General features: G+C 40.4%; 2 protein-coding genes and 1 long non-coding RNA gene across 5 annotated transcripts in view; 2 read left to right on the top strand and 1 right to left on the bottom strand.

Moving 5' to 3' along the window:
- The window catches only part of STEAP4 (STEAP4 metalloreductase), a 25,268-nt gene extending 17,066 nt beyond the window's left edge, over positions 1–8,202 (top strand). For all 3 annotated transcript variants that reach the window (XM_088150502.1, XM_025166705.2, XM_088150503.1), the window contains 4 exons: positions 2,754–3,230; positions 3,947–4,474; positions 5,155–5,319; positions 6,936–8,202. In XM_088150502.1, the coding sequence (XP_088006628.1) occupies positions 2,754–3,230; positions 3,947–4,474; positions 5,155–5,319; positions 6,936–7,214 (1,449 nt within the window). In that variant the 3' untranslated portion in view covers positions 7,215–8,202. The remainder of the gene's footprint in view (positions 1–2,753; positions 3,231–3,946; positions 4,475–5,154; positions 5,320–6,935) is intronic.
- On the bottom strand, positions 464–13,726 carry LOC148214575 (uncharacterized). Its single transcript, XR_015797804.1, has 3 exons — positions 13,618–13,726; positions 2,810–4,525; positions 464–1,510 (listed from the first exon to the last, which is right to left on the bottom strand). It is a non-coding gene; the product is annotated as an uncharacterized LOC148214575 (long non-coding RNA).
- Positions 13,719–24,976, top strand: SRI (sorcin). The gene is made up of 8 exons (XM_007428292.4): positions 13,719–13,919; positions 18,818–18,901; positions 19,503–19,572; positions 20,137–20,180; positions 20,810–20,957; positions 22,403–22,516; positions 23,190–23,248; positions 24,522–24,976. The coding sequence occupies exons 1-8, from the start codon at positions 13,878–13,880 to the stop codon at positions 24,546–24,548; spliced, it is 588 nt and encodes a 195-aa protein (XP_007428354.1). The 5' UTR covers positions 13,719–13,877; the 3' UTR covers positions 24,549–24,976.

The following is a 24,976-nucleotide window of genomic DNA, read 5'->3' as shown; positions in this document are numbered from 1 at the left end:
CATAAAATCTGACCAGGATAAAGACTTGTCTATGTTTTAGATTTAGGATATTGGTGAGAGAAGTTGCTACAGGTAGTCCTTGGGTTATGATGGCAATTGGGACTGGAATTTCCATCGCTAAGCAATGCAGTTGTAAAACATGACATTGTGTGACTGCATTGCTTAGCGATGGTAATCCTGGCAGTCCTAGTTGCCGTCGTAACCCCAGGTCCACACAGGTCATTAAGTAATGACCTCACGTGACCATGATGTGGGAAGAGGCGGGAGTCCCAGGCAAGCAGGCTGGTGGGTGGGTGGGCAAGTGCCACAGGTGGACCCTACAGGGCGTGGATGAGTGGGTACTGCAGGCAGGTACTACAGACCATGGGTGGGCAGGTGCCATGGGCAGGCACTACAGAGCGTGGGCGGGCAGATGGGCGGGTGCTGCGGGTGGGCACTACCCACTCCCATGGGTGGAAGGATGAAAAAGCAGCGGGAGTGGAAGTGAATTCCGGGAGCAACTTGCAACCTCCTGCCAGCTTCCTCATTGACTTTGCTTATGGGAAGCTGGCAGGGAACTTCACAAATGGTGATCAAGTGACTGCAGAATGCTGCAACTGTTGTAATTGTGAGCCAGCTGCCAAGCACCTGAATCATAGTCATGTGACCGTGGGAACACTGCAATGGCCGCAACTTCGAGGACCGGTTGTAAGTCCCCCTCATTCAGTGCCATCGTAACTTTGAATGGTTGCTGAATGAGTGGATATAACCTGAGGACTTGTCAGGTTCAGCCCAAAGAACTCCACGAGACAGTACAGGTCTAGTTCAATAGCTTTTATTAGCTTCCAACCACAAGACAGAATCCTGCCAGACTGAATCTAAACTTCTCAAGCCAGCAAGCAAACACCACGAATTCCTTAGGGTGGTGCCAGTCTCATCTTCTTAACCTTCCCATGCTCCTGCTGGGGGCTAAGGAAATGCTTATCTCCCCAAGTGCGGCCTTTACCAAACCATTCCATCACAGGACTATTTGTACCAAAAAAGTCTTCTGAATAAGCTAAGGCAACAAAACACTGGGGTTGAATGTTTTAGGTCTTTCTGTGTGACTAGATCAGTGTCTCTTAACCTTGGCAACTTTAAGATGTGTGCACTTCAACTCCCAGAATTCTGGTCTAGATCAAGGTTCACTGTTTTACCTCTCTGAAAACCAATCAAACTTACACATCAAGGAGAGAGGCCTATATTTGGTGATCAGCCCTTCAAGGTAAATCAGACTAAGAATCCAATGTCATGTAGGTCAGTACCACTTTTATTGTAAGGTTACGGTAACAGAATCTTGCATGTCTGAATGCACTTCTCCCCTCCTTCCCTTTATCTTAGTGCAAACTAGGGAGGGGCTTGTCTGAGATGTTTACTCATGTTACATTCCTGCCCTGGACACAGGCATCTTTTATCTGAGTGTTGTCTTTTTAGCGGCTCTTCCTCCTGTACCACAAGGCCATTCCCTCTGTCCTCTGCAGGCAGAAGCTTCCTTTAATTAAAAAAAAAAAAATCACCTGGTCTTTAAAGAGTTTTAATTCCTACTCATTGTTTTTCATTATTTGGATGCTTTTAAACCCAATTACACATTGGTGAGTTTTACATTGCTCAGAGTTGGAAGACTGGAGCAACCGATAAATCCTGCAAATAAATAACTAAACAAATAATCCCTACTTGAATTATTTTATTATTAGTTCTAAATATTGCATTGCATTGTATTGTACTGATATTTATACGAATGATCACCCTGAACTTCAAAGTTTTGATTCCTTAATCAATAATCAATAAATCAATAAATTGCTGCCATATGTCAAAGAACATATGGCGGGAGGGGAATGCAGGGAATGGAAACCTGTTCAGTACTTTTGTTCTTTAAATAGGTTGTTTCCATGATCCCTTGATTGTGACTGCTACTGTTATCGCATGTGACTTTGGATGGAACTGCACACTTCTTAAATCAGTTTGCATCAAAACTTGCACAATCACTATTTTTTTTTCTTCTATAACTCTTCGAACTTTGTATCCCTTTGTTTCTTCTGTGCCCTTTGCAATACCCCCCAAAAAATCTACTTGGATAAAACTATTTCCTTTATGCTCTTGTATCTTTTCCCCTATTCTGGGAGAAAGAAGTTTAGTGAACTGAAGGAGAGGTGTACAAATAATGAGCTTAGATTCCAGGAAATACAGTATTCCCATGCTCCACTATAAACTCTAATCCTGTGTAAAACATAATTCATGATTCACAATATAAATCACAATGGGGATGTCGCCCTCTCTAAAACAAAATCTGCACCCAGCTTTTTAGCAAAGGATATGAAGAGAGCAAATGTCAGTAAAGTCAGAGCAATACATGTGTCTCTTGTGTTTTGTGCCAAATCCCAAGCACACCTGTAACCAAAAAAAACCCCAATCAAACATAATTTCTTCCACTTGAATTTCCCAAAACACTGAGACACCAGAAAGAGGGGGGTTTTTTATGTAATAAAAGACTTCAATTCAGTTTTGTGTGCTAGAATGAACTGAAACTATCTAACTTATCTATGAATGTAGCCTTCCCCAAATCCTAGATGTGCTGGACTTTAACTGACATAGTTTCCAGTCAACATTATAGGAGCTGAGGGTCAGCACATGTGGAGGTCACCAGGATGTATAATCTAATGCACAATGGGTACTTGAGCATCAGCTTGAGTTTTTATTTCTAGCGATAAGTTAACATGTACAATTCTGTATTGTAGGAAATAACTTCAGATATATCCATTATGGGGACGGCCAATGCAATGATTCCACTTACTTCAGATATATCCAGCAAGAAGGAGACTGTGTGCATTTTTGGAACAGGTGATTTTGGAAGATCCTTGGGCTATAAGCTGATGCAGTGTGGCTATTCCATTGTATTTGGAAGCCGAAGCACTCAGAATTCTGGATTGATTCCTCAGGGAGCCACAGTGCTATCTCACACAGAAGCTGCTGAAACATCTGACATTATCATTATAGCAATCCATAGAGTACATTACAGCTTTCTTGAAAGCCTACGAGAAACCCTCAATGGAAAAGTGCTGGTGGATGTGAGCAACAACCTTAAAATAAACCAGTATGCAGAATCAAATGCTGAGTATCTTGCCCAGCTGCTTCCAGGCAGTAAAGTGGTCAAAGCATTTAACACAGTGTCAGCATGGGCTCTGCAGTCAGGCGGCCTGGATGCAAACAGACAGGTAAGGGCATCTCTGTTGGAAGTTGAAATGTCCTCTGTGCGCCTGTCCTGAGAGTGGGGATTTGGCCTGAACAATGATTGGTGAATCAGATTTTGTAACTGTCACTGCAAGGAGATTTATTTACAAAAAGCACATTATACAGATATTGAAAGCCTATCTAGCTATACCCCAAGAGGAGCAGAATCCAAGAGCACATGCTCTGTGCCTGTGTGCCTGGAAAGGAAGGCAGTAGGAGGTGACCTCAGATTAGCCATCTCTCAGGCAAGGAAGAGGCAGAGTAATAGACAAAAAAGGGATTCAGAGTAAATCTTTAACTGTCTATCCATACCCTACCGTCCCCTTCTGGTCAGTAGGTCATGAGGTGCTGAACAGTCAGTGCCACTGGATCCATACCTCCAACAAAGAAGATCACATTTAATAAAAGATAACATAAACATTTAAAGACTTTAAGAACTTAATAATTTAACAGGAGAGCCCACAGAATGAATCTAGGTCATAAACTTTGGTCCAAAGGGTCTATTCTTATCCCCCAAAATCCTCATTCTGGCTAATTCCAGTTGTAGCCAAAATTCTGGCCAACTTTCTCAAATGTTAGCTAAGAAGCTAAGAGCAGTACAAGACATCAAAAAGACTGACTCACTCGGATAATTTCTTTTTGGTTTCTTTGCTTATTTTTTACTGCAGTTGTGGAACTTTATTTTATTTTGCTGCTGCAGGTGTTCATCTGTGGAGATGATAAAAAAGCAAAAGAAAAGGTGATGGAGATTGTTCGAAGTCTTGGTCTTACTCCTTTGGATAACGGCTCTGTCTTAGCAGCAAAAGAAATTGAGAATTACCCTTTACAACTTTTCCCAATGTGGAGATATCCCATCTACCTTTCATTTGCTCTCAGCGCATTCATCTTTTTATACAGCGTGGTCCGTGATATCATCTATAATTATGTTGAGAACGGCAAAGATAATTCCTTTTTTATTGTTGTTACAATTGCAAACCGGGTCTGCCCTGTTGTGGCACTCATCCTTCTTGCATTGGTCTACTTACCCGGGATCTTTGCAGCTATTCTCCAGTTACACAGAGGTACCAAGTACAGTCGCTTTCCAGATTGGCTGGATAAATGGATGCTTTGCAGGAAACAACTAGGCTTGATTGCCTTGGCTTATGCTTTTCTGCATGTTTTATATACACTGATCATCCCCATTCGCTACTTTGTAAGATGGAGGCTCAACTCTTTTGTCCTTCAACAGGTAAGACAATCTCACGCACTTTTTTCTCTCATTTCACTATCTGGGGCAATACTGGAAGAAAAGCACAAAACATACTTTTACTTGCTTTCCCCACTCTAATGCAGACATTCAAGGAGGAAATGAGGTGATGGAAAGGATGCAAACCATGTAGGAAGGCTCTGACAGTTTCCTAGACTTACTTGAGTGTAATGTGAGCAGGTAGAGAAATCACTTTCTGGGGGGGAGGCGGGTGTGTGTTTGTCAAGTTTTTTCTATCATAAAGAACCACCCAGCACTGAAGATTGTGCTAACTTGACCAACACTGATAGAAGAGAGCGAGTCCTTGATGTCCTCACCTTTTCTTTACCATTAGTGCAGTAGTTTTATGCCCAGTTAAAGAAAATGCCTTACTAACTTCCTAAAAAGAATACAGATGTCACAATGTCGATTTTTTTAAAAAAATTGATTGCTGCAATATTCCTAATACTGGAAAGCAAATACGACTTTCATTTACAAAAACTGCCAAGATCATCTTGAACAGATACATTACACAAGACAATCTATGGCTCGCAAGATTTACTAAATTTGAACTCCCCTCAGACATACGGGGGAGCAACATGTTGCAGATCTGTTCTGAAATTGTACATATGCATGTGGATTTATACACATACTCACCCATGCATTTCCTTTTTCACCTTAAGGCATTAAACAACAGAACAGACCCATTGTGGACTGGCACCGCCTGGCATAGCGATTGTTACCTTGCTTTTGGAATCTTAGGGTTTTTCCTGTTTGTTCTCCTGGGAATAACATCCTTGCCTTCCGTCAGCAACAGTGTCAACTGGAGAGAGTTTCGCTTTGTGCAGGTAAGATGCTGTTTGGCTAGTAAATTCACCGTGTCCTCATCTTCCTTTGCCTTACATTACTATTGGGTGTAAACCCACTCACTAGGATGTATCTTAATCTTTGGAGGGTTGTTTTCCCCTCCCCCCCTTCTGCATTTTTTTTTTGGGGTCTGCGCTCAGTCATTGCTGACCCTGCAGTGACTGCTTGGACGAGTCCTTGCAGTTTTCAAGGCAATTGTTTTTCGGAAGTGGTTTGCCAGAGCCTCCTTCCTAGAGCAGAGCCCAGCTGGTGAGCGCAGGAGGCGGGGTTTCTGTTGCTTCACGCCCTTTTCGGGCGCGGGCGGTTTTTCGCGCTTACCGGCAACTGCTCCCAACTCCTTTTTGCAAGGCGCCGCCAGCATTTTTCCTCCCATTTTTCCTCCTCACTCCAAATGGAGTGAGAGTCCCCATTTATCTACTCACGTGAGTTTTCGACCTGTTGGGTTGACAGGAACTGGGGAGGAAACAGGAGCTCACCCTGTTTAACGCGAAGGCTGGACTCGAACCGCTGAAGCGTTGACCATTTCTGGCTGGCAACTTTCAGCGTCATTAAGCCGCTGCGCCACCGCGTCCCCCCTGCATTTTTTACCAGCCATTAAAACAACATGGGCAGCAATGGGCAAGAAATTTTACCAACATGTTCACCAAAGCCGTCTTCTCCTGATTCCCCCTCTTTGGGAAATTAGATGCCCTGCTCTCAGAACTGTAACATCTTTCTCCTAACTCCTTCCCTCTAGATGTGTAGGATTTCAACTTTCATCACTCCTTTCTGGGAATTGTGGGAGAATGCAAGGTTGCCCCACCACAGAGAACAGCCTCTCCAATGAGTGCTTTTCTAATTCTTCTTACTGACATGTTCATGAAAACTACTCATTGACTGGTCTTTATGCATATACATTTGAGGACTAAATGCTGTGGTTGTTTGTATATATACGTATACAAATAAATACTGTGGCATGGAGAAGATCATTGTTCCTGGAGGTTTTTTTTAGGCAAAAAGCTTACACAAACTCTGAGAAAAATCTACTTTAGATAAATAAATACATTATTCAATGACTTAGGCTTCCTATTTTTCAGTTATATATTTCAATTTAATGCAAAGGAGAGAACTGTCCCTGATAGTCCTTATTACTGAAATATTTGCCTTATACAATTTAAGAGGTATTTTGTACACATTTTTTGCAATCTTGTCAGGCTCAGTCAATTAAATCATTCTGATAAATACACTGGTCTTACCTTTCAGCCTGTAGAACAATGTTTCTCAACCTTGGCAGCTTGAACATGTATGGACTTCAACTCCCAGAATTCCCCAGCCAGGCTGGAGAATTCTGGGAGTTGAAGTCTACACATCTTCAGGTTGCCAAGGTTGAGAAACACTGTTGTAGAAGGATAACTTAATCTAGTTGAATGCTCCTCAGACTGGCACCCTCAGGCTCTGTTGGGCTGCATGTCTGGGAATTCTAGGAAACGTTAGTCTAGGCCAATTTTGGATAGCTATGAAGAATCCTCTTATAGTTTTTACACTAACTCCCTAGAAAATGCATCGGGAAGTTAATATTTGTTTGATAACCGTTTTTTTTATTTGTTTGTTTCCACAGTCTTATCTGGGCTACCTTACACTGGTTTTGTGTACAGTCCATACACTGGCATATGGTGGGAAGAGATTCTTGTATCGTGCTTCATACCCATGGTTCCTTCCTCCAGTTTATATGTTCTCTCTCATTATCCCTTGCATTGTGTTGGTCATGAAGTTTTTCCTAATATTCCCCTGTATAGATAGACCATTAACTGAAATTCGACAGGGCTGGGAGAGAAAACCCAAATATATAAACCACTCAAACAGCAACCAGAGCACCAAAGAAATGTCATCTGTATAATCCCTTAATCCCTGTTAATCTGAATATTTTGGAAGGAGCTACACACAGCCAAAGCACTAAGCAATGGAGAACCACTGAAAACTGATTCTGAGTACGAGCTTTTGTTAGTGATCAGGGAAGACTTTATAAACCACAACAGTGACATTTGGAATGAGTTTCTGCACCTTTTCAGGATTATGCCAAACTAACAGTAAAATGGTTATAAGATTGTCAAACTGGCAATAGCTTTCCAGCCTATGAGCACTGTATAAATACACTGTGAAATACACAGCTACAATGCTGAGTGTGTTACCTGCATACCAACTGGATGCTGTTTCTATAAGAAACTGTCAATCCATGAAGACATTTCTTTTATCTATAGGAAGCCATGATTTTATTGTGAGTTTAACAGGAGGGTTACATAACAGAACCCTAATATTGACAACCAGGAATGTGAACAAGAAATGCTAAATCCAGTCTTACTAAAGTGGACCCAACAAAAGCATGAACAAAGCAGTGCAAAAAAAAGTTGAAATATTCCAGTGATTCTAAAACAAATCTTGTCTGCTGCAGACCAGCAGGTAGATACAGGAAAGAACAGCTTTCAAATGGCTGCTTTAAGTTTTCTTCCAGATCAAAGACACATTGGAAGGCTGGGAATGGAGAGTCCTTTGAATCCCCCCTCTCCCCCACCAATCCTTGATACTTCCACTTTCTGTTGTCAAAATGTCTTGATTCATAAAATACCAACTAGAAAGGCTGGTACAGAGGCAAATGGGAACAGAGATCTGATCTCAGATGTCCCTTTCCAGAGTCCAAAGCCTGAGTATTCCCTGTATGTGTACTACAGGCAGGTGCCTAGTGATGACAAAGAATTTATGCATGAGGCTTTGATTAAGTCAAACTCGTAAGTTAAATCAATAGCAAAGAAGCAATTTAATTCAAATTTCTTGCTGTATATTAGCAAACTGCATTTGTACTATGTTCAATAAAATATATGTATTCTGTTTTCCAAGCTTCAGTTTCCAGGTTTGTTTATCAGCATTTATCCTTGGTATATTTTAAATGAAATAAAGAAAATCCACTTAAGGAAAAAAAGTTTCTTTGTCATTCAGACAGTGCTTTTGCTTTTGATCATTAAAGAAGAAGATTTAAGAACAGCTATAAAGAGCAAGGGAGTTTGTTTTGAGTAGTGGGACAAGAAAAAAAATAAAAGAAATTTACACCTAAGAGTTCAGCAAACTAGATTTTTAATAAAGTGATCACCTTTCACCAAACAACTCAGTGGCAGTTAAGAGTAATACAAGTCCCTGAGACAAGTTTCAGTGAAATACTAAATATAAATTAAATCACACTGCCACAACCACAGCAAAATTGGCACCACTGACTCTGAAGAGGGAAAGTATTGGTATAAACAGGCATGTCATGGCAATTGGACTAGGTCACAATTTTACGTCAGGGTTCCAAAGGAGTATTCAGATCCATAAGCCAAGCCTTGGCCAATCTGCCTGTTGACCAATCGGTCTATTCTCAACCTGCTTGCTGGGAACCTGTCCTCCACCTTGGCTGGTTGGGGTTTAGTCCCATCCCAGCATAAGCTGAACACAACCATCCTGCCCCATTTCTTCACTAATTCCCAGGGTACTTCACGCTGCATTGTCATATACTGGATTTGGTCAAATGCCCCAAATAGTCAACCAGCAACATGAAAAGTACACACATGAAAACACAGTGTAGTACATGCATTAATAAACCCATTAAGGGGATGAGTGAATGGGAAGGACCAACAGCCAGACACAGAGGGCTATTTGGCTAGAGGCAGACCAGAGCCAAGCCGGTTCGGTCTGAGTCTGGCTTCAGCACTCTCTGAGAGCCATCTTGTTCTTGCACTCCGTCCCTTTCAGTTTGCCAACTGGCCTTTCCAGTTGCATCAGCAGGAAACTAGGAGAAATGCCAGAGGACTGAAGGAAGACAAATATTTCCCTATCTTCAAAAAGGTGGAAGGAGGATCCAGTCAATTAAACATAAATGCTTGTGAAGATTCTGGAACAGATGATAAGGAAAGCAATGTGTAAACTTCTAGAAAACAATGTGGTAAAGTCAACATAGGTTTGTCAAGAGCAAGCCTAAACTTATTTTTAATCTCTGCTGTTGCCCCTGCCCTTTGGAATATTCTCCCCCCAAAGGTGCCACGGGCCCCTACCCTCCCGACTTTCCGAAAAGGATTTAAGACCTGGCTCTGCCAGGGTGCATAGGGTGACATGAGCTCTAACCGTCCCTGGGGGTGGTTAGCGCCCTGATGACCCTCCCCGAGTTATTCACCAACTCTCCATCCTTCTTGGAAGTTATTTATTATTAGGATTGCTTTTATATTGTATTTTGATGAATTTTGTCTCTGCTGTAAACTGCCGAGAGTCTTTTCAATGAGATGGGCGGTGACAAATTTGATATATAAATAAATATAATAAATACATAAATAATCAAGTAACTTCCTTAGTAAATCATGGGAATGTTAGTAGACATAATATGCTTTAATTTTAGCAAAGCACTTCACACACTACATGACATTCTCTTTATCATGCTAGCAAGTGTGAAGAGGGTAGCATAACAAAGTCAAAGTCAAAGATGCTCATCAATGGCTTTTCATCAAATCAGAGGGATGAATTAAGTGTGAATGCAACAAGGTTCAGTCCAAGGTCCTGCACTCTTCAACATTTTTGCTAATGAATAGAATACAAAGATGGAAGTAATGCTTATACGTTTGCAGATGTCATGAAATTAGATGGGATCATGTAAATACTCTAGTAGAGAAAAATACAATTTAAATCAATAGTGATACGCTAAAGAAAATGGACTAAAATAACATTCCCAGCCAGGGGAATTCTGGGAGTTGAAGCCCACACATGAGATGTTCTCAGAGCTGAAGTCCACACATCTTCAAGCTGCCAAGGTTGAGAAACACTGGACTAGACAATCATCTGCCAGGGATGCTTTAATGAAGGCCCATGAACTGAGCAAACGGTCAGACTTGAAGGGCCAAGTGGCATCTTCTAAAAATGATTCTATAGAGCTTGGCATGCCCCTTTATAATTTTTGCATTGCAAGAACATAGCCCACCACTAGGGACAGATTATCAGTTAAACACAGTGGTTTTATCTGATAGCATTAAGCCTTTGGGAGCAATTTTTCCCACTTTTCTTGGGGCTAGTTACCCACAGAATGTGCTTATTCCAGGAGAAAACTCTCTGCCAGTTGAATATCTTCTTTATTTAGACATTTGTTTATTTACTGAATTTGGATCTTACTTCAATCTCATTAGTCTCAGTGGGATATAAATTCCATATGCCCCACAGGTTTTTTTTTTAATATACACACACACACACACACACACACACACACACACACACACCAAAACTTGGTTTTTAAAAAAGGGATTATAGTGGAAAAAACTCAATCCCATTAGTACATAGGAACAAGATCTACAGGGTCTGATCATTACTACAAACTGCAGAGATGCAGAATGTGGGTCTCCAGGCTGGATGCAGTCCCTATCTCCAAACCTTAAGGAATTTTTAATAAAAAGGGGAAACTATATATAATGGAGAAAAATCTGCATTATATCAAATTTAATTTTGTCCCGTCACTGCTGTCAACATATTTGCCTCCTGCCATCTGTTTTGAATATGGCCCACTGTCTTCTCTGCAACATTTGCAGATCAAAATAAATGGAGGGATGGCAGGAGAAAGTGACATTTGTGTCTTAGGTACTTTTTAAACTTGGCATTATGTTATTAATTATTGCTATTACTGTTTTAAAATACTCAGTGGAACTGTACAGATTTCTGTTGAGCTGAAACAAATGTTCCACATTAACACTGTTCTTCAAGTAAAGTAAGAGTTATTAGGCAAGTGAAGAAGCAAACCTGAAACTAGTTATGCAAAAGGGAAATAGACTGGCTGGGGGATTCTGAGAGTTGAAGTTCACCCATCTTCAAGTTGCTAAGAATGGGAAACACTGAGCTAGGCTAACTTTCCCTCATCTGACTCCTCTAGGTAACTTGGACCTGTCAGCAGAAGTTTTGAACAGGAAGTAATATCCAAGTCTCTTTAAGCTACTCTGTTGACCTTATGACACCTTCTACTTGCCTTTCTTGCATATATGCAAGATATGCTGTATTGTATCATGGCAACCTCAGATGACACACAATAAAGGAGAAATGGAGATTTGAGATTAAAAATAAATGCAAAAAATAAAATTGTGCTATTACTTTTGAGATATCAGATTGGCAAAAGCATGACTAGAAAACACATAACCACAATAAGGGAACTGGACATTTTTAGTTGTCATCTTAAGTTTTTCTTCTGATTCACTATTATGTAGCAACATAAAGTTTTCAAAAAAGATGTATGTTATTTGAATGCGTATAATGAAATACTTGTTACTGCACTTTTTAATTCAATTCAATCTGTTTAATGTTTCAACTGCAGGTCATAAGAAACTAAAATGGAGTTAAGTAAAATGATAACCAATCATAATTAAAATACATTAGTCTACATAAAAATCAAATAAAACTTATATAGCATTATTGGTACAGCAATTATAAATAAATAAAATATTAAAAACTTTTAATAAAAACTGCTCTGTTTAACAGTTGCTTGAACAGAACTTGAGCAAAACACCATTAAAAAATTTTTCTTTAAATTCATTAAATATTCAATTTTGTATCACTCGAGCCAGAATAATTTCTCCTCCAAGGGGGACTCCAAAAATTTCTCAAGGGCAGAAGCAGAAATAGGTCAGTAGACTAAATAGTGTGAAAGATCTATAGTTTTGTTGGAACATGGGCAGAAATGCATATTATATGATATTTTAAGGAATCGGCTCTCCCTGGTAGCTGAAGATATTTGTTGAAATCAGTCTGTTAACTGTCTCTTTAAATGGTGGAGATGTTACACACCATAAATATCCATGCTTCAATTTGGGTTTTATTAAAGACATATCAAAGGTCAATGCTATTGTCTGAAAATTTAGAGAGATTTCTTTGAGCAAAAAATGTCTAAAACCTGTTTTTAAGTAGTGGACTATCATTTGCATTATTTAAATTCCAAAAGAATTCTGGTGAAAAGCCAAAAGAATGCACATGATTGGTTAATAATATAAACCAACAAGTGCAAGGTGAACTGGGGAATGTCACTGGATTCAAAAGGCACAATATGATGAGCCCAACCCAGTAATTAAATGCCCTAACAATTATTTTGGCTTTAATTGGGTATGTGCCAGTTTCTGCATGCAGAAAAGAAACAGGTGTGCCCTTAAGTATACTTAAGATAGTTCTAGGGTGCTTGTTCTGGAAAAATTCTATGTCATAAGAGCTAGAAATCTTTATTAAATCAAATAGGGTTGCATTCCTGACACACCTCCCCTAGGAAAACACGGAATAGAAAACATGAGATTTACTTCTAAGTAAATTTAAGACTTTAGCAAAGCTGTGACATATCCATCACTGATGAAGATTGGTCCAATGTCTTTGCAAAAATTGACATTTAGGGTAAACCTGATAAATTAATATATTAAAAAGAATAAAAAATATACAAATAGAAAAAGTGACCTTTTATTATTTCCATAAGAACTGAATTACTCTTATTTAGGTTATCCATTGACCATTAATCTTTTAAAAAGTATTTTGTAGTTGCACATTGATTTGGTTGTATGCAGGGCTGTTAGTAAACAATATTCTAGAGTGTTTTCTGAAGATAGGTTATATAATTTTTGTATGTGTAAAGACTGGGCTTACATAAAATGTTAAACCATGATTTGCTGAATAACCCTGATTGGCAGGATTCAAACGTGACAACCCCATACAAGTCTAACCACAGTTCTGTAGGGTGTAGCTTAACTTAACCACCATTGACTTCCCTGGGCTTTATTTCACTTAAACCAGCACCATCGTCAGAAAAACGAAGGCAGTCCTGCGGTGCCGTGGTGCAAACCCCACCCCCTTTGGCGTGCGTGCAATGTCACGACGCTCCTAGAAACAGTGCACGGCTTGCACTGCAGACGCTCCCTTTTGTCCGTCTGACCTGTTCTACGCAGGTGACGGCGAGTTAAAGGATGAAATCCCAGGCACGCTTATTTTGGGGGGGGGGGTTACACCCTTCTGAGCACGGTGGGATTTCCACATAGTGGAAAGAGGGAAAACTTAGGCTGTAGGATTAAGTCCCCTCGGAGTGCTCTGTCCTCCTGGCGACATGGCGATGTAGCTTTTCCTCCTTTCTCGAAACTCTGCCTCAGCTCCTAACTGTCCACACGCGCATATGTTGCTTAATTCCGTCTCCAGAAACTGCCAACTAGGCCTTCGAGACTCAGTTTCACCGTCATATACAAAGTTTCAAATTAAAGAAATAAAGGACATCCGGCTCATACCATGTTCCTCAGAAAAGAGGAGGGGGCAACGCTAGGCGCTCCGTCCGATTTTACACAAGGCGGCCAAGGAGGGGCGAGATCGAAGGGCAAACACGCGGCCAGAAACGGCGCCATCCGCAAAGCTTCCCCGCGGAGCAGTGTTTCCTCCATCCCTTCCTTTCGTGACAGTGGTTTGATCCGGACTTCCTCCGGTTTGGGGCAGAGCCGAGAGATCACGGGGAGATTGCCGGCGCTTTCCGAAGAGTAGCGAACAGCAGACCATGGCGTACCCTGGCCCGGGAGGCGGCTATTACCAGGGCGGGGTAAGGCAGCTTGAAGCGAGGAGGACGCCGCTTCGGGCACCCTCGTCCTTTCTTCTCCCGCCGGAAACTGGCGATTCCGGTTTGCTGTAGGGATGTGGAGGATGGCACCGCGGGGGGAGGGGGAAAAGCTCTCTGCATTAACCCAGAGCCAGAGGGCCGCTTTTTTGGGCCCTCCCGCGGAACCGGGCTTGGTGGGGTCTCGTGGAATGGATCGGAACATCTTTGCAAAGTGGAGCCGTGCGCCTGGAAAGCCCCAAATCCAGTTTCCGACGCACAGGAAGGCTTGAAAAAGCCTTCCTCCCTCGTAAAACTCCACAGGGCGTCGGCCGGTCGTTGTAGATACAACAACTGATCGGGCTTACACATTATGCTAAACCACGGTTTCTTGGATGTTGATTTATCCAGGAAGCCATAATTAGTTGATCAGTATGCTAAGCCAAAACCATTTAGTATGTTTTGTGTAGCAAGCTCCTAAAATGGACTGTTATGCTACTCCGAGGGTCTGCCAGCTAAGGGAGAAGGCACCTGATCTGAGTATAGATGGTTGTTACTCTGTAGTTTCCTAAACCGACACAAAAAACAACCCTGAATCTTGACTCTGAGACAAATCCTGTTGTGTTTTAAGGAATCAGTTTTTAATCTCTGTGTATAGAACTGTGCTCATGAGTTAAACCCGTGCCGCCACCTTTGCATTGGGATCCCCAGGCTACTACTAGTAGTAATTTGCACACTGATGGAAACAAGTAGATTATTCTAGTTGCATAATAGCATTTTGAAATATGGAGTAAGGTGTTCTGAGGCCCTAATTGTATTGCCTTAATTTCTGGGTATATGATTGTAGCTGCGAATGCTTGAAACACCAGCTTATGTAGGCTCTCAGTGCTGATCTGGTGTTACAAGACTCAGTCAGCCCAGCTCCCTCGCCCTCATGTAGGTTGGACTGAGTGCACTAAAAGTGAAAGTCTCAGCAGGGGCGGGGGGGACTTGCTTGTGAGGGACGGAGGCTTTTGGCCTCCTCCAGCAGGGCTAAAAAAACTTCTGCCTGAAATAGCTGTTACGTGTTAAGATTGGCCCATGCTGTGAAATGCCCACTAAGATGTGTCTTAGGCCCAATTTTAACCTGTGACTTGTAGGTGTATCATGTGGAGATGTGGTTTGGACAGTTTTATGATTTTACTCTTCATATCTTAATTGGTTTTGCTGTACTTAATCTGTTTTGGATGGTTGGGGTTGATGGTTTGGCATTATTTTAAACTAAGCTCCTTTCGGTTTTCATTTAAAGAGAAAACCAACATTTAAATCAAATTTTAAAATCCAGTGTTTCTGCTTGCCCAGTTGAACTTTTGTTTCACACTTGGCTTGCGCCAGCTCTCCCATGTTGTAGGGTAAATATTCTTTCTTTGAAAAGGTTAGTGCAATGAACCTTGTCATCTTTTCCTCCCCATATTAGTCTTTTAATAACTCTGTAAAAATTTAACTTGAATTACAAGATCTTGTTTAAGGTCCAGTCAGCTTTATGGCTGGGAGGAAACTTTTAGTTTTCCTGATCTAATTTGATTCTTTAATGGACTAACTTCTATACAGCACTGATGCTGTTGGGGAGGCAGGAGAAATGGATTCTGCATTTAATGCGTGGTTCTAAAAAGGTTGTGTGTGTGATATGTATCACTTAAGGCTACAGGGAGAGAGGAAACAGATGCTTTTTAATAAAGCAGTGAAAAGCAATAGCTTTCTTTGTCTCTTTTAGGACTACAAGTAATCCTCAACTTATGACCATTTGTTCAGTGACTGTTCAAAGTTGCAACAGCGCTGAATGAAGGGACTTATGACCTGTGCCCAAAATTACAGCCGTTGCAGTGCCCCCATGGTCATATGATCAAAATTTGGGTGCTTGGCAGCCCGCCCACATTTACGACTGCAGGGACACTTCAACTCCCTCCGCCTGCCTATCTAACCTGCATCTATGCCATTCTGGCCACCCTGCACCCTGCCTTGCAGGCAGCAAGTGGCCCCCGAACCATGTGGCTCTGGGGCTGCAAGAAGCCCCTGGGCTGCAGCACAGCATGAAGCTGCAGCTGCGCAAAGCCACCCCAGGAAGCTGTAGCCGCCCCAGCCCAGCTCCAAGCTGCTCAAAGAAGCATTTGTTTGCCCAGCTGCCTTCTCTCCCAGTTCCCTGTACAAACCTTTCGCCTTTTGCACCCAGCCCCCACGGCCAAAGCAGAAGCACCTCGCTGCCTTTGCTGTCTCCTTTTTGGACCCAGCTTCTCCTGCAAACGTTTCCTCCGCGTGGCTCCCTGAGCCTTTGGAAAGCTGGGCTGACTTCAGAGAGCCTTCAGAAAGGCAGCGAGGTGCTTCTGCTTCGGCCGTGGGGGCTGGGTACAAAAGGCGAAAGGTCTGTGCAGAGAACAGGGAGAGAAGGCAGCTGGATGAACAAATGCTTCCTAGGGTGGCTTGGGCAGCTGGGCTGGGGCAGTTGCAGCTTCTAGGGTAGATTTGCACAGCTGGCTGGGGTGGCTGCAGCTTTGTGTTGTGCTACAGCTCAGCGGCTGCTTGCCACCCCAAAAGGGCAAAGATGAGGGGGAGATAGATGGGTGGGGAGAGTTGGAGGTAGTCCCTTACCTAACTGAGGCTCCAAGCTGGGAGGGACCAAGCCCAGAATGGCTTGGATTGGGGTGGATCCTTTGCTTAATGACAGCAAGGGGAATTGCCAGGATTGCAATTGTTAAGCAATGTGGTCACCTGACAGCTCACTTTACGACTGTGTCGCTTAGCAATGGAAGTTCTGGTCCCAATTGTGGTCATAAGTTGAGGACTACCCATACCTGATCTACCAGCAAAAATTCAGAGAGCCACTAAACATCCACATTTAGAGTTTACTTTGGTTATCCATATTTTGTAATCCTAGCCTTCTCCCTGCATGAAAATTGAAATACATATCAGAAAAATAGTTGGCTTTTTGTAAGGCAACCATCAAGCTTCATGGCAGCCTTTTTCCTATTCGCTGTCCTTTAGAGACACTTGATTCTCAGTTGCCCATTTCAACCAGAACAGTAGTTAGTTGCATTACAGAGAGGATAGAGTCAGGGAGCTTTTAATTTTTCAATAAGAAGAAAAGTACTGTACGTTTTTGTTAAAATTAAATACAAATATATCCATCTGTATTTGAATGGAGTCACTTATATGTGAGATGGGCAGCTATATAAATACGATAAATAAATAAATAAAATTAAACCTACACCTATAATTTCTTAAATGAATCTTGGCCAAATGTGAGGCTAAATTCTGTCTTACCATGTAATATCTTATATTTATACAACTGTTGCACATTATCTTCTTATGGCTTCATACAGGTGTAGAGGCTGTAAGCGATTATTGGCAGTGGGATCTTATGCCTCTCACCAATAGATGCCAGCATGAACTTTAGGTGTATTCTTTTAAAGAAATCTTTCGTTATGCCAACTAAGTGAGTTTGTATATGCCTGCTTATTTCCTTCAATTAAGCTGTGAACTTAAGTACTGTGAACTTTCCAACATATTAAATGAATAGTTTTGCTAAACAAATGAAGGCATTTCCTTGTATAAAACAAACAGTTCTGCCCAGTCGCTACGAGATTTTGTTTCTGGATAGTTCTTGCTTATTACAATGAAAAGGTACATGGGTTGCAATCAGCAGTCATTTGGATTTTTGCTTATCTGTGTTTCTGAGGTGGGGTTGGAGAAAAGGAGAACTATTTTATGAGAAAATGAAACAGGAAGACAAAAATACAAGGACTAAAAAAGGACAATTTTCCTAAGCGTATATATCTCATAAAAGAGAAAAACCTTGGATTAGATTCCAGCTAAGTGGGCTGAACTTTGCAGCATGGAAAATGTCCCTTTGGTGAGAGCCAGATGCAATCAGGAGACCTCTTTCACCCATTGAACTAAACTATTATGCTTGTTTATGCTTGTTTTGCTTGTTTTTGGCTTAGTTTGTTGAGAGAACCTAGCCACTGTGGTTTGCAAAAACATGGTCATCGTTTAATGTGTGGTGAAATAGCACTGTGGCTATTTCAACAAAGCTTTGTTTAAAAAACCATGCTTAGTGCAATTAGTGAACACAGCCAGTGACAGAGCAACACTGAGGTGTATGTTCAGCAATATTCTGTGGGCATAAGAGCTGTCATTTCCTAAATCAAGCCAAGCATTTTTTCTCTCTTGGATTCTGGTCTTCTGTGTTTTCCCCCTTTCTGATGCAAAAGAAAAGAATAGTTCCACCTCAAGACTCATGTAGCTGGAAGACCTAATCTATGCCTTTGTGGCAGAAATGAGAGGCTTTGGGCTGTGCTGGTCTAAGACTGTATCTCATATATGAATGTATTGTCCTACTTGGGGCTCAATGATGGGGTATATATATGTGCACTGAATTTTCCATAGATGCATTTTTGTTGGGAGTTGCTCTGGGAGAGAAGTGGAATAGCACTCTGCCAGTGGAATGAGTCTTCTGCCATTCCCAGTATCCCCTTAGCTGGCTTTATGATTGCTCTTTTAGTCCAGATCCATCACCTCCCCTCTGTTATTGTTAGGGTATATCCCCTAAGCAAACTTTTATACTATGTTGCTGAAATATTATTTCTTTTACTGGTTTGACCAATTAGTTAATCTGCTTCCTTGCCTTTGTATACTTTGAACTGTACAAAGTACCAAAGGGAAACATGAATTAAACCAGTGGATTAAATTGGCCTTTTTCTGGATAATGTAAAATATTCATAGGTGCATTGCAATCAGACTTAGAAGGCTGTTAGTTTACTGAAACCATATTGGTATTAAGTGTTCTTAAAGCAAACATTGTTGGTTCTTGGTTATTTGTAATTTAGGTTAACAAAAAATAAATTAATAATTGCATTTTATATTTCTAGTATGGAAGTGCTCCTGGAGGACCAGCATTTCCTGGTCAGACTCAAGATCCATTATATAGTTATTTTGCTACAGTAGCTGGGCAGGTACGATTTTCCACCCTTATTGATTCAAGATGTGTTGCTTGTTAGATTGAGGATCTAGTTATATGATGTTAGTTAATTTTTTGATCTAGTTGTGTGATATCCTTTATATTTTATTCAAAATATAAGTGTGTCTTCTGCAAGGTATAAAGATGGATTAAGGAATACACAATATAGCATACTCTTCTTTTAAAGTTTTACATCCTGCATCTCTCTATTTCATCATCAAGAGATTAATTTTGCATACATTTTCCTCAGTGAGCATATCTTCACAGCTGCATTCTACCATTCATTCATCTGAACGGAAAGCAATAATTTAGGCTTGCTAAGGTTGCATTGAAGAAAGAATACTTGGAAGAATTGTATAAACAATTGCTGCAACCAAGGACCAGAGATTTTCCTGCCAGGAGAAAGGAGGGAACATTCTAGTTTGTTCTTATATGCCCAAGCCATATACTAGCCTTATATCTGAATGTCCCCGTTGATATGTCATAGTCAGATCATGTCCTTGTTCCCATAGTACCTGCTATTTTGTTGGCAAAGGGAGGAATGTTTGGGGCATAAGGAAAGTAAAACTGGATTGACATTGTTTCTGTTTTCAAAGGATGGGCAAATAGATGCTGATGAACTACAAAAATGTCTGACTCAATCAGGAATTGTGGGTACCTATAAACGTAAGTTTGGCAGATTAAATAACATTTTTATGGTATGTGTAAGATTTCGCTGTGGTATAGATTTTCATGGACTAGAATCCATGAAGTGAATGAGGAATCTCTGCAAAGAGTTTGTGGATTTCCACATGCCGGAATCAGCCCGGCAGTGGTGTGGCATTATGGGAATTGTAGATCACAACATGTTGCCTTGACTTGGCTGGATCTGATTAGTACTTTGATGGGAGGACACCAGAAAAGTCCATGTTAATGGAGTAGACTGGAAAGTTAAAAAAGCATTTTGGAAGAAAGCAATGGCCAACCTCTTCCACATGTTGTCAAGAAAACAACATGGACATGTCCATATAGTGATCAGTAATCAAGCTCAACTTGATAAAGTATTTAAGTAACTTTTACTTATATTTGAATTATTGAAATTCAACAGCATTATAGGAAAATGTTTATACTATCGCTCTGCTTTAAAAATCATTTTCCCTAGGCATTACAGAGACAAATGACAGACATCAATCAGTGATGAGCATAAATGTCTTTATCTATTACTCACTTGTCCTATTTTCTTTTAAACAGCTTTTAATTTAGAAACATGCAGACTCATGATCTCCATGCTTGATGTATCCTTCATATGTTTAGCTCTGATTTCTAGTACAGTTGGGGGTTGCAGGAAATGCTTTCAGATAATGGAGGAACTTTGGCAGCTGAAATAACTTTTAATTTTTTATATAGACTATTCTGAGCTGCTTTTTCAATTTCTGGTTCAGACCACTTTGTACTTATGGGTATGAAACCTGCACTATGTAAAATTGTCCATAAAGAAGGATATTTTAATAAAGTATGTTTTCTTTCCATGTATAGGTTTTACATGTGGGTATAACCAATGTAATTATGTTGTGTTGAAATTGTTGGAAAGAAATGTTTCATTGCTCGTACATACTTAATATTTATTTAATATTTAGCTATTACCTGTTTTTCCATTAAGTGAATCTGCAGTGTCCTTTGCTTCTCCATTAAAAAATATATTCTACCCAGAAGAAATAACCACTGAATTCCATAGGTGTTGCTCCCAAATAAGCGTGCATAGAATTGGAGCTGTATTCAGTAGATACTTTTTTACTAAAAAGTAAGTCCAGAGTGACCATCTACCCCTGATATCATAGCTGCAATCCTTCTGTGAACAATAAAGAATATTTAATCTTGCATTTGTTTTGCTACTAGTATGGTCTGATCCTTAACAATAATCCAGAGAGACATGTCTGGCACAATGGGCTTCAATGAATTTAAAGAGCTTTGGGCTGTACTGAATGGTTGGAGGCAACATTTTATGACTGTGGATAGTGACCGCAGTGGTACAGTTGATTCTCAGGAGCTACAGAAAGCGTTGATGTCCATGGGTGAGTTGTGGAATTTCCCTCTGGCTGGGAAAAACCTACCGAAGAACCCTGAGTCTTCCCTAACCTGACTGTCTTCTGACTTCTCGGGACTTCAACTCCCAGAATTCGCCAGTTGTGTTGAAATTATATCAGACTGGGGAAGATCGATCTAGTCTAGTCTATGTAAATTTAAATGGGATTAATGGAAACTGTTGTTATACCTCCCCTCAATCTTCTGGTCTGCAAGCAATACATACTCAATCCCTTTAACCATTAATCATCAGTTTTTGTTTCCCATCACATCGTCTTGGAAACTATCCTCTGAACTCCAGTTTGTCCATATCCCTTTTGGACTTGATATAATATTCCAAGTGGGGACTGACCAAGTCAGAGTAGAATGGGAAAAGCACCTTCCATGATGCAGAAGTCTATTAAGCTGGTATAACCTTGTCAAGAAGTTAATTTGGCATGACTGGTTTATCACAGACCTGCCTCCTGCTAATTGTTGTATTCCTGCCCAATTCTGTTTAATAAGCTGGTCAAGGGCCTTGCACAGGATAGAGGTCAAGTTGGCAGATCTGTAATTTTCAGGAACCTCCTTTCCCTTGTTGAAAATAGGGACAATATTTGCTCTCTTTCCAACTTTTGAAACTGCAGAGTTTTCTAGAAACACAGTAGTTCTGCAATCACCACTGCTTGTTCTTTCGGAACCCAAAGATATAATTTATCTGGCTCTGTAGACCAGGTTTTATTTAAATTAGTTCTTTACTCTCCCTTTGTCTGTCTGTGCTGAGCTACAGCTTTCTCCTTCTGCTAGTAGGATAGCAATGACCAGTTGAGACAATTTCCCATTTGCAGAAAAGAAGGGAAACTTCTTTATATCAATCAATCAGTCAATATAAATAAAATACAAGTTGACATCCTCCCTTCCTGCCATCACCTGTGATCAGTTTACTTCACTGACCTCACAACAAGCCTACAGCCTCTTTGCCTTTCTCTTTGTTTCTATTTTTCCTGCAAAAGCTTTGTTTCTTGCAAGCTCTAGCTTGTTCTGTGCTTTATCCTTTCTGACATAAACACTACAGTTCCTTCCTACTGAGTTGTATTCTTTTTGGGACTGTATACCCCTCCATCCATCCTTTTAAAAGCTTTGTATGCGCCCGCTTTGGTTTCTTTGGAGGTTTCCTTTCTTTTTGTAGAGATTGGTGTTTTCAGTTATGCCTCCGTTATCTCATTTTACAGGATTTCCCATCATTCCCAGACTCCTAGAAGCGTTCTTTTGAATAAAGCTGATGCTAGACATTGGTGTTTTATTTAGCAGTATACCAATTCTCCGTCCAACTTCTTTTAAAATTAAAAGAACTAAGTCGTCATGCAGTTATTGTGTTTCCTACCCCCAAAACAGAGATTCCTGATATAGGATATTCAACACGTTTTGCTCTCTTTTGTGTCCTTTATTCATTTAGGATTTAGATTGAGTCCACAGGCCATCAGCGGAATTGTGAAACGATACAGCTGTCGTGGAAAGATCAGTTTTGATGACTACATAGCCTGCTGTGTAAAACTCAGAGCTCTCACTGGTATGATTTAGTTCACAACGATTACTAAACTTGGCTGGTATTTAATTTCTCCTTCTATCAAATCAAGCTTATTCAAGGTTTTTTTTCCTGAAACACAAAGCATGCTGGAATGGGCTATGTAAGGCATCCAGTCCAACTAACTGCTTATGTTAGGAAAACAAACCTAAACCATCCTCAATAGAAGGCTGTTCAAGACCTTTCTGGTTGGCTAGCCCATCATTGTTGATATTTCTCTTGAAATTCAGTTTGAGTTTTAATCTCAAGCTATCTTAAACCCATCAGATCTAGTCCTAATGATCTTATTCCAAAACTGTTTTTGTCTATAATACAGTCCTTCCAGTATTTGAAGGATCCTATTCTATTTCTATCTGAGACTTTTTTCCAGGTTAAATCATATTGATATAAATTTTGAAGAGCACCAGACCTAGGAAAGAGAGTCCTGTGGCATTTTGATGGATAAGGGATTAGGACTTGTGGATTTGCGAAGTGTATTAATATCCTTGGGCCTAAATTAATCAGTAGGTCTCTGTTCAAAAATAATTGCTGATGTTTGGCCAACTGTTGCTTGGTTTTTTCAAAACTGAGAGTTTTAACAGACTATTTCTTCTTTCTGTCCCAATATGTGATTTGCCACCTAATTTTTTTTATTTTGTTTTGCTTTGTTTCTTTACAGATAGTTTTCGAAGGAGGGATGCAGCCCAGCAAGGGATGGTGAATTTCCAATATGATGATGTAAGTGGGCCTAAGTCATTCTCTCCAGTTAGAGATGTGAAATACGTTTTTCCTTAAGTGCTGTGAACAGTGATTTCAGTATCAATTGAAGAGCTCTTCTATTAGTTTTCCCTTTTTCCATAGAACTTTTGATCAAATCCTGTAGCTGTGCCTCTGTCTTCAGTGGAAGCTACTTCCAGATAATGGGAGGCCTTTGAGGATCATAAGTTAGTCCACAGCAACAGTGAAAGCCATATCTTAACATGATCTATCTAACATTGTATTGCCTACACCCACCTTCCCCAAATTTGCACACCCTCCATATTTGTGAACTCTCAGAATTCTGATGGCAATTGGTGAGAATTCTAGAAGTGAAAGTCCATATGGCTGGAGAGCAGCCAGAATGGAGGTAGCTGGTTTAAAGTGAGTGGCAGCAGCCCTATATCCTGGTAGCTTTTGAATATTGGAGTTACTTTGTGTAAATGTGTTTTTTTATAAATTTTAACTATTTATTTATTCTTTAATCTGTTGTAAGCCACCCAGAGTCCCCCTGGGGGGAGATGGGCGGGGATAAGTTTGAGAAGTAAATAAATAAATAAATTGAACCTAATGCTTTTTGCATGCAAAGCATATAGCTTTATCACTGAGCTACAGAATCTACTCATGTTTAGTGTCAGGGATTTCCCAGCAGACAGCTTCATGCCATATGCTGGATTGCACTAGATTCATGCTGGATACTAGTCCATGAGCCTTAGTTCCTAATGAACTCCTAACTTGCTCCCTCACTGCCCAAAAATGCCAAGTATGTTTCCAGTGGTTAGCAAAGCGATTAAAAGATGCATAAGCTGCTGGACAATATGGATCAATATCTTAAAGAACTTCAATGTTTCTTGGGATAGGTTGAGAACTAGATAATGATCCTGTGGCCCTCCAGATCAAGAATTTGCAAGATGATACTTGAAAGTGCCACTACATTGGCCACACCATTAAATGGTGCCATAATGCTCCCTGGTTGGTTTAAAATAAAGAGTTTTAAAACATTAAAAGAGTGTGAGATTTTGTCCATTTAATTGTAGTCACCTAGTGCTGGAAAGGAGCCTGATCTAGATGCTAGATTTTCAACTCTCATCAGGTATTGCACGCAGTTTTTAGGAATAATGAGAGTTGGAATCCCAACTGCTGAACGGCCACAGGCTCCCTTTCTCTGCATTACAGGAATTTTGCCATGGATATTTGCAGGAAAAAGATTGGGATGAGAAGCTATACCTAATACACAATTTCTTTGTTTTGGCAGTTCATTCAGTGTGTCATGAGCATCTAACTCGGAGTGAAGACAGATGGATGAGCATGGTCCTACATTCCACGTCATTTTGCTTTGCGCCAAAAAAATGTGTGTATCTAAATTGTGATATTTGCATATTTTATAAATATTGATCAATATGCTTTTATAGTTTTTATAACTAATGAAAGAAGGAAATACAATAAATGCTGTTTTGAGTGGATCCGCCTTGTATATTTATAATTTGCATGAGGAAGAAAGGAAACCAATTGTTCGTGGTTACATTTAATTTCTCTTTCTGTATCATTTAAAGCTCATCACATTGGAATATGCCTTGTACCAGTACCATCTAGGAAGGAAAAATGGGAATGTATTGAAATAAATGCATAAAACTTCATGGGGGTTTGCTTCTAGGAAGTTTTTGTTTTTTGTTTTTTTTTACTCAGAATAAACTAAAAGGCTTATCCCTT

Source organism: Python bivittatus, unplaced genomic scaffold (genome assembly GCF_059951505.1).
Source record: "Python bivittatus isolate LINGU-HERP-01145 unplaced genomic scaffold, Pbiv_v1 ctg000610_np1212, whole genome shotgun sequence".
Classification (NCBI taxonomy): Eukaryota; Metazoa; Chordata; class Lepidosauria; order Squamata; family Pythonidae; genus Python; species Python bivittatus.
The sequence above is the reverse complement of the archived record's forward strand: the minus strand, read 5'-3'. Positions and strand labels throughout refer to the sequence as shown.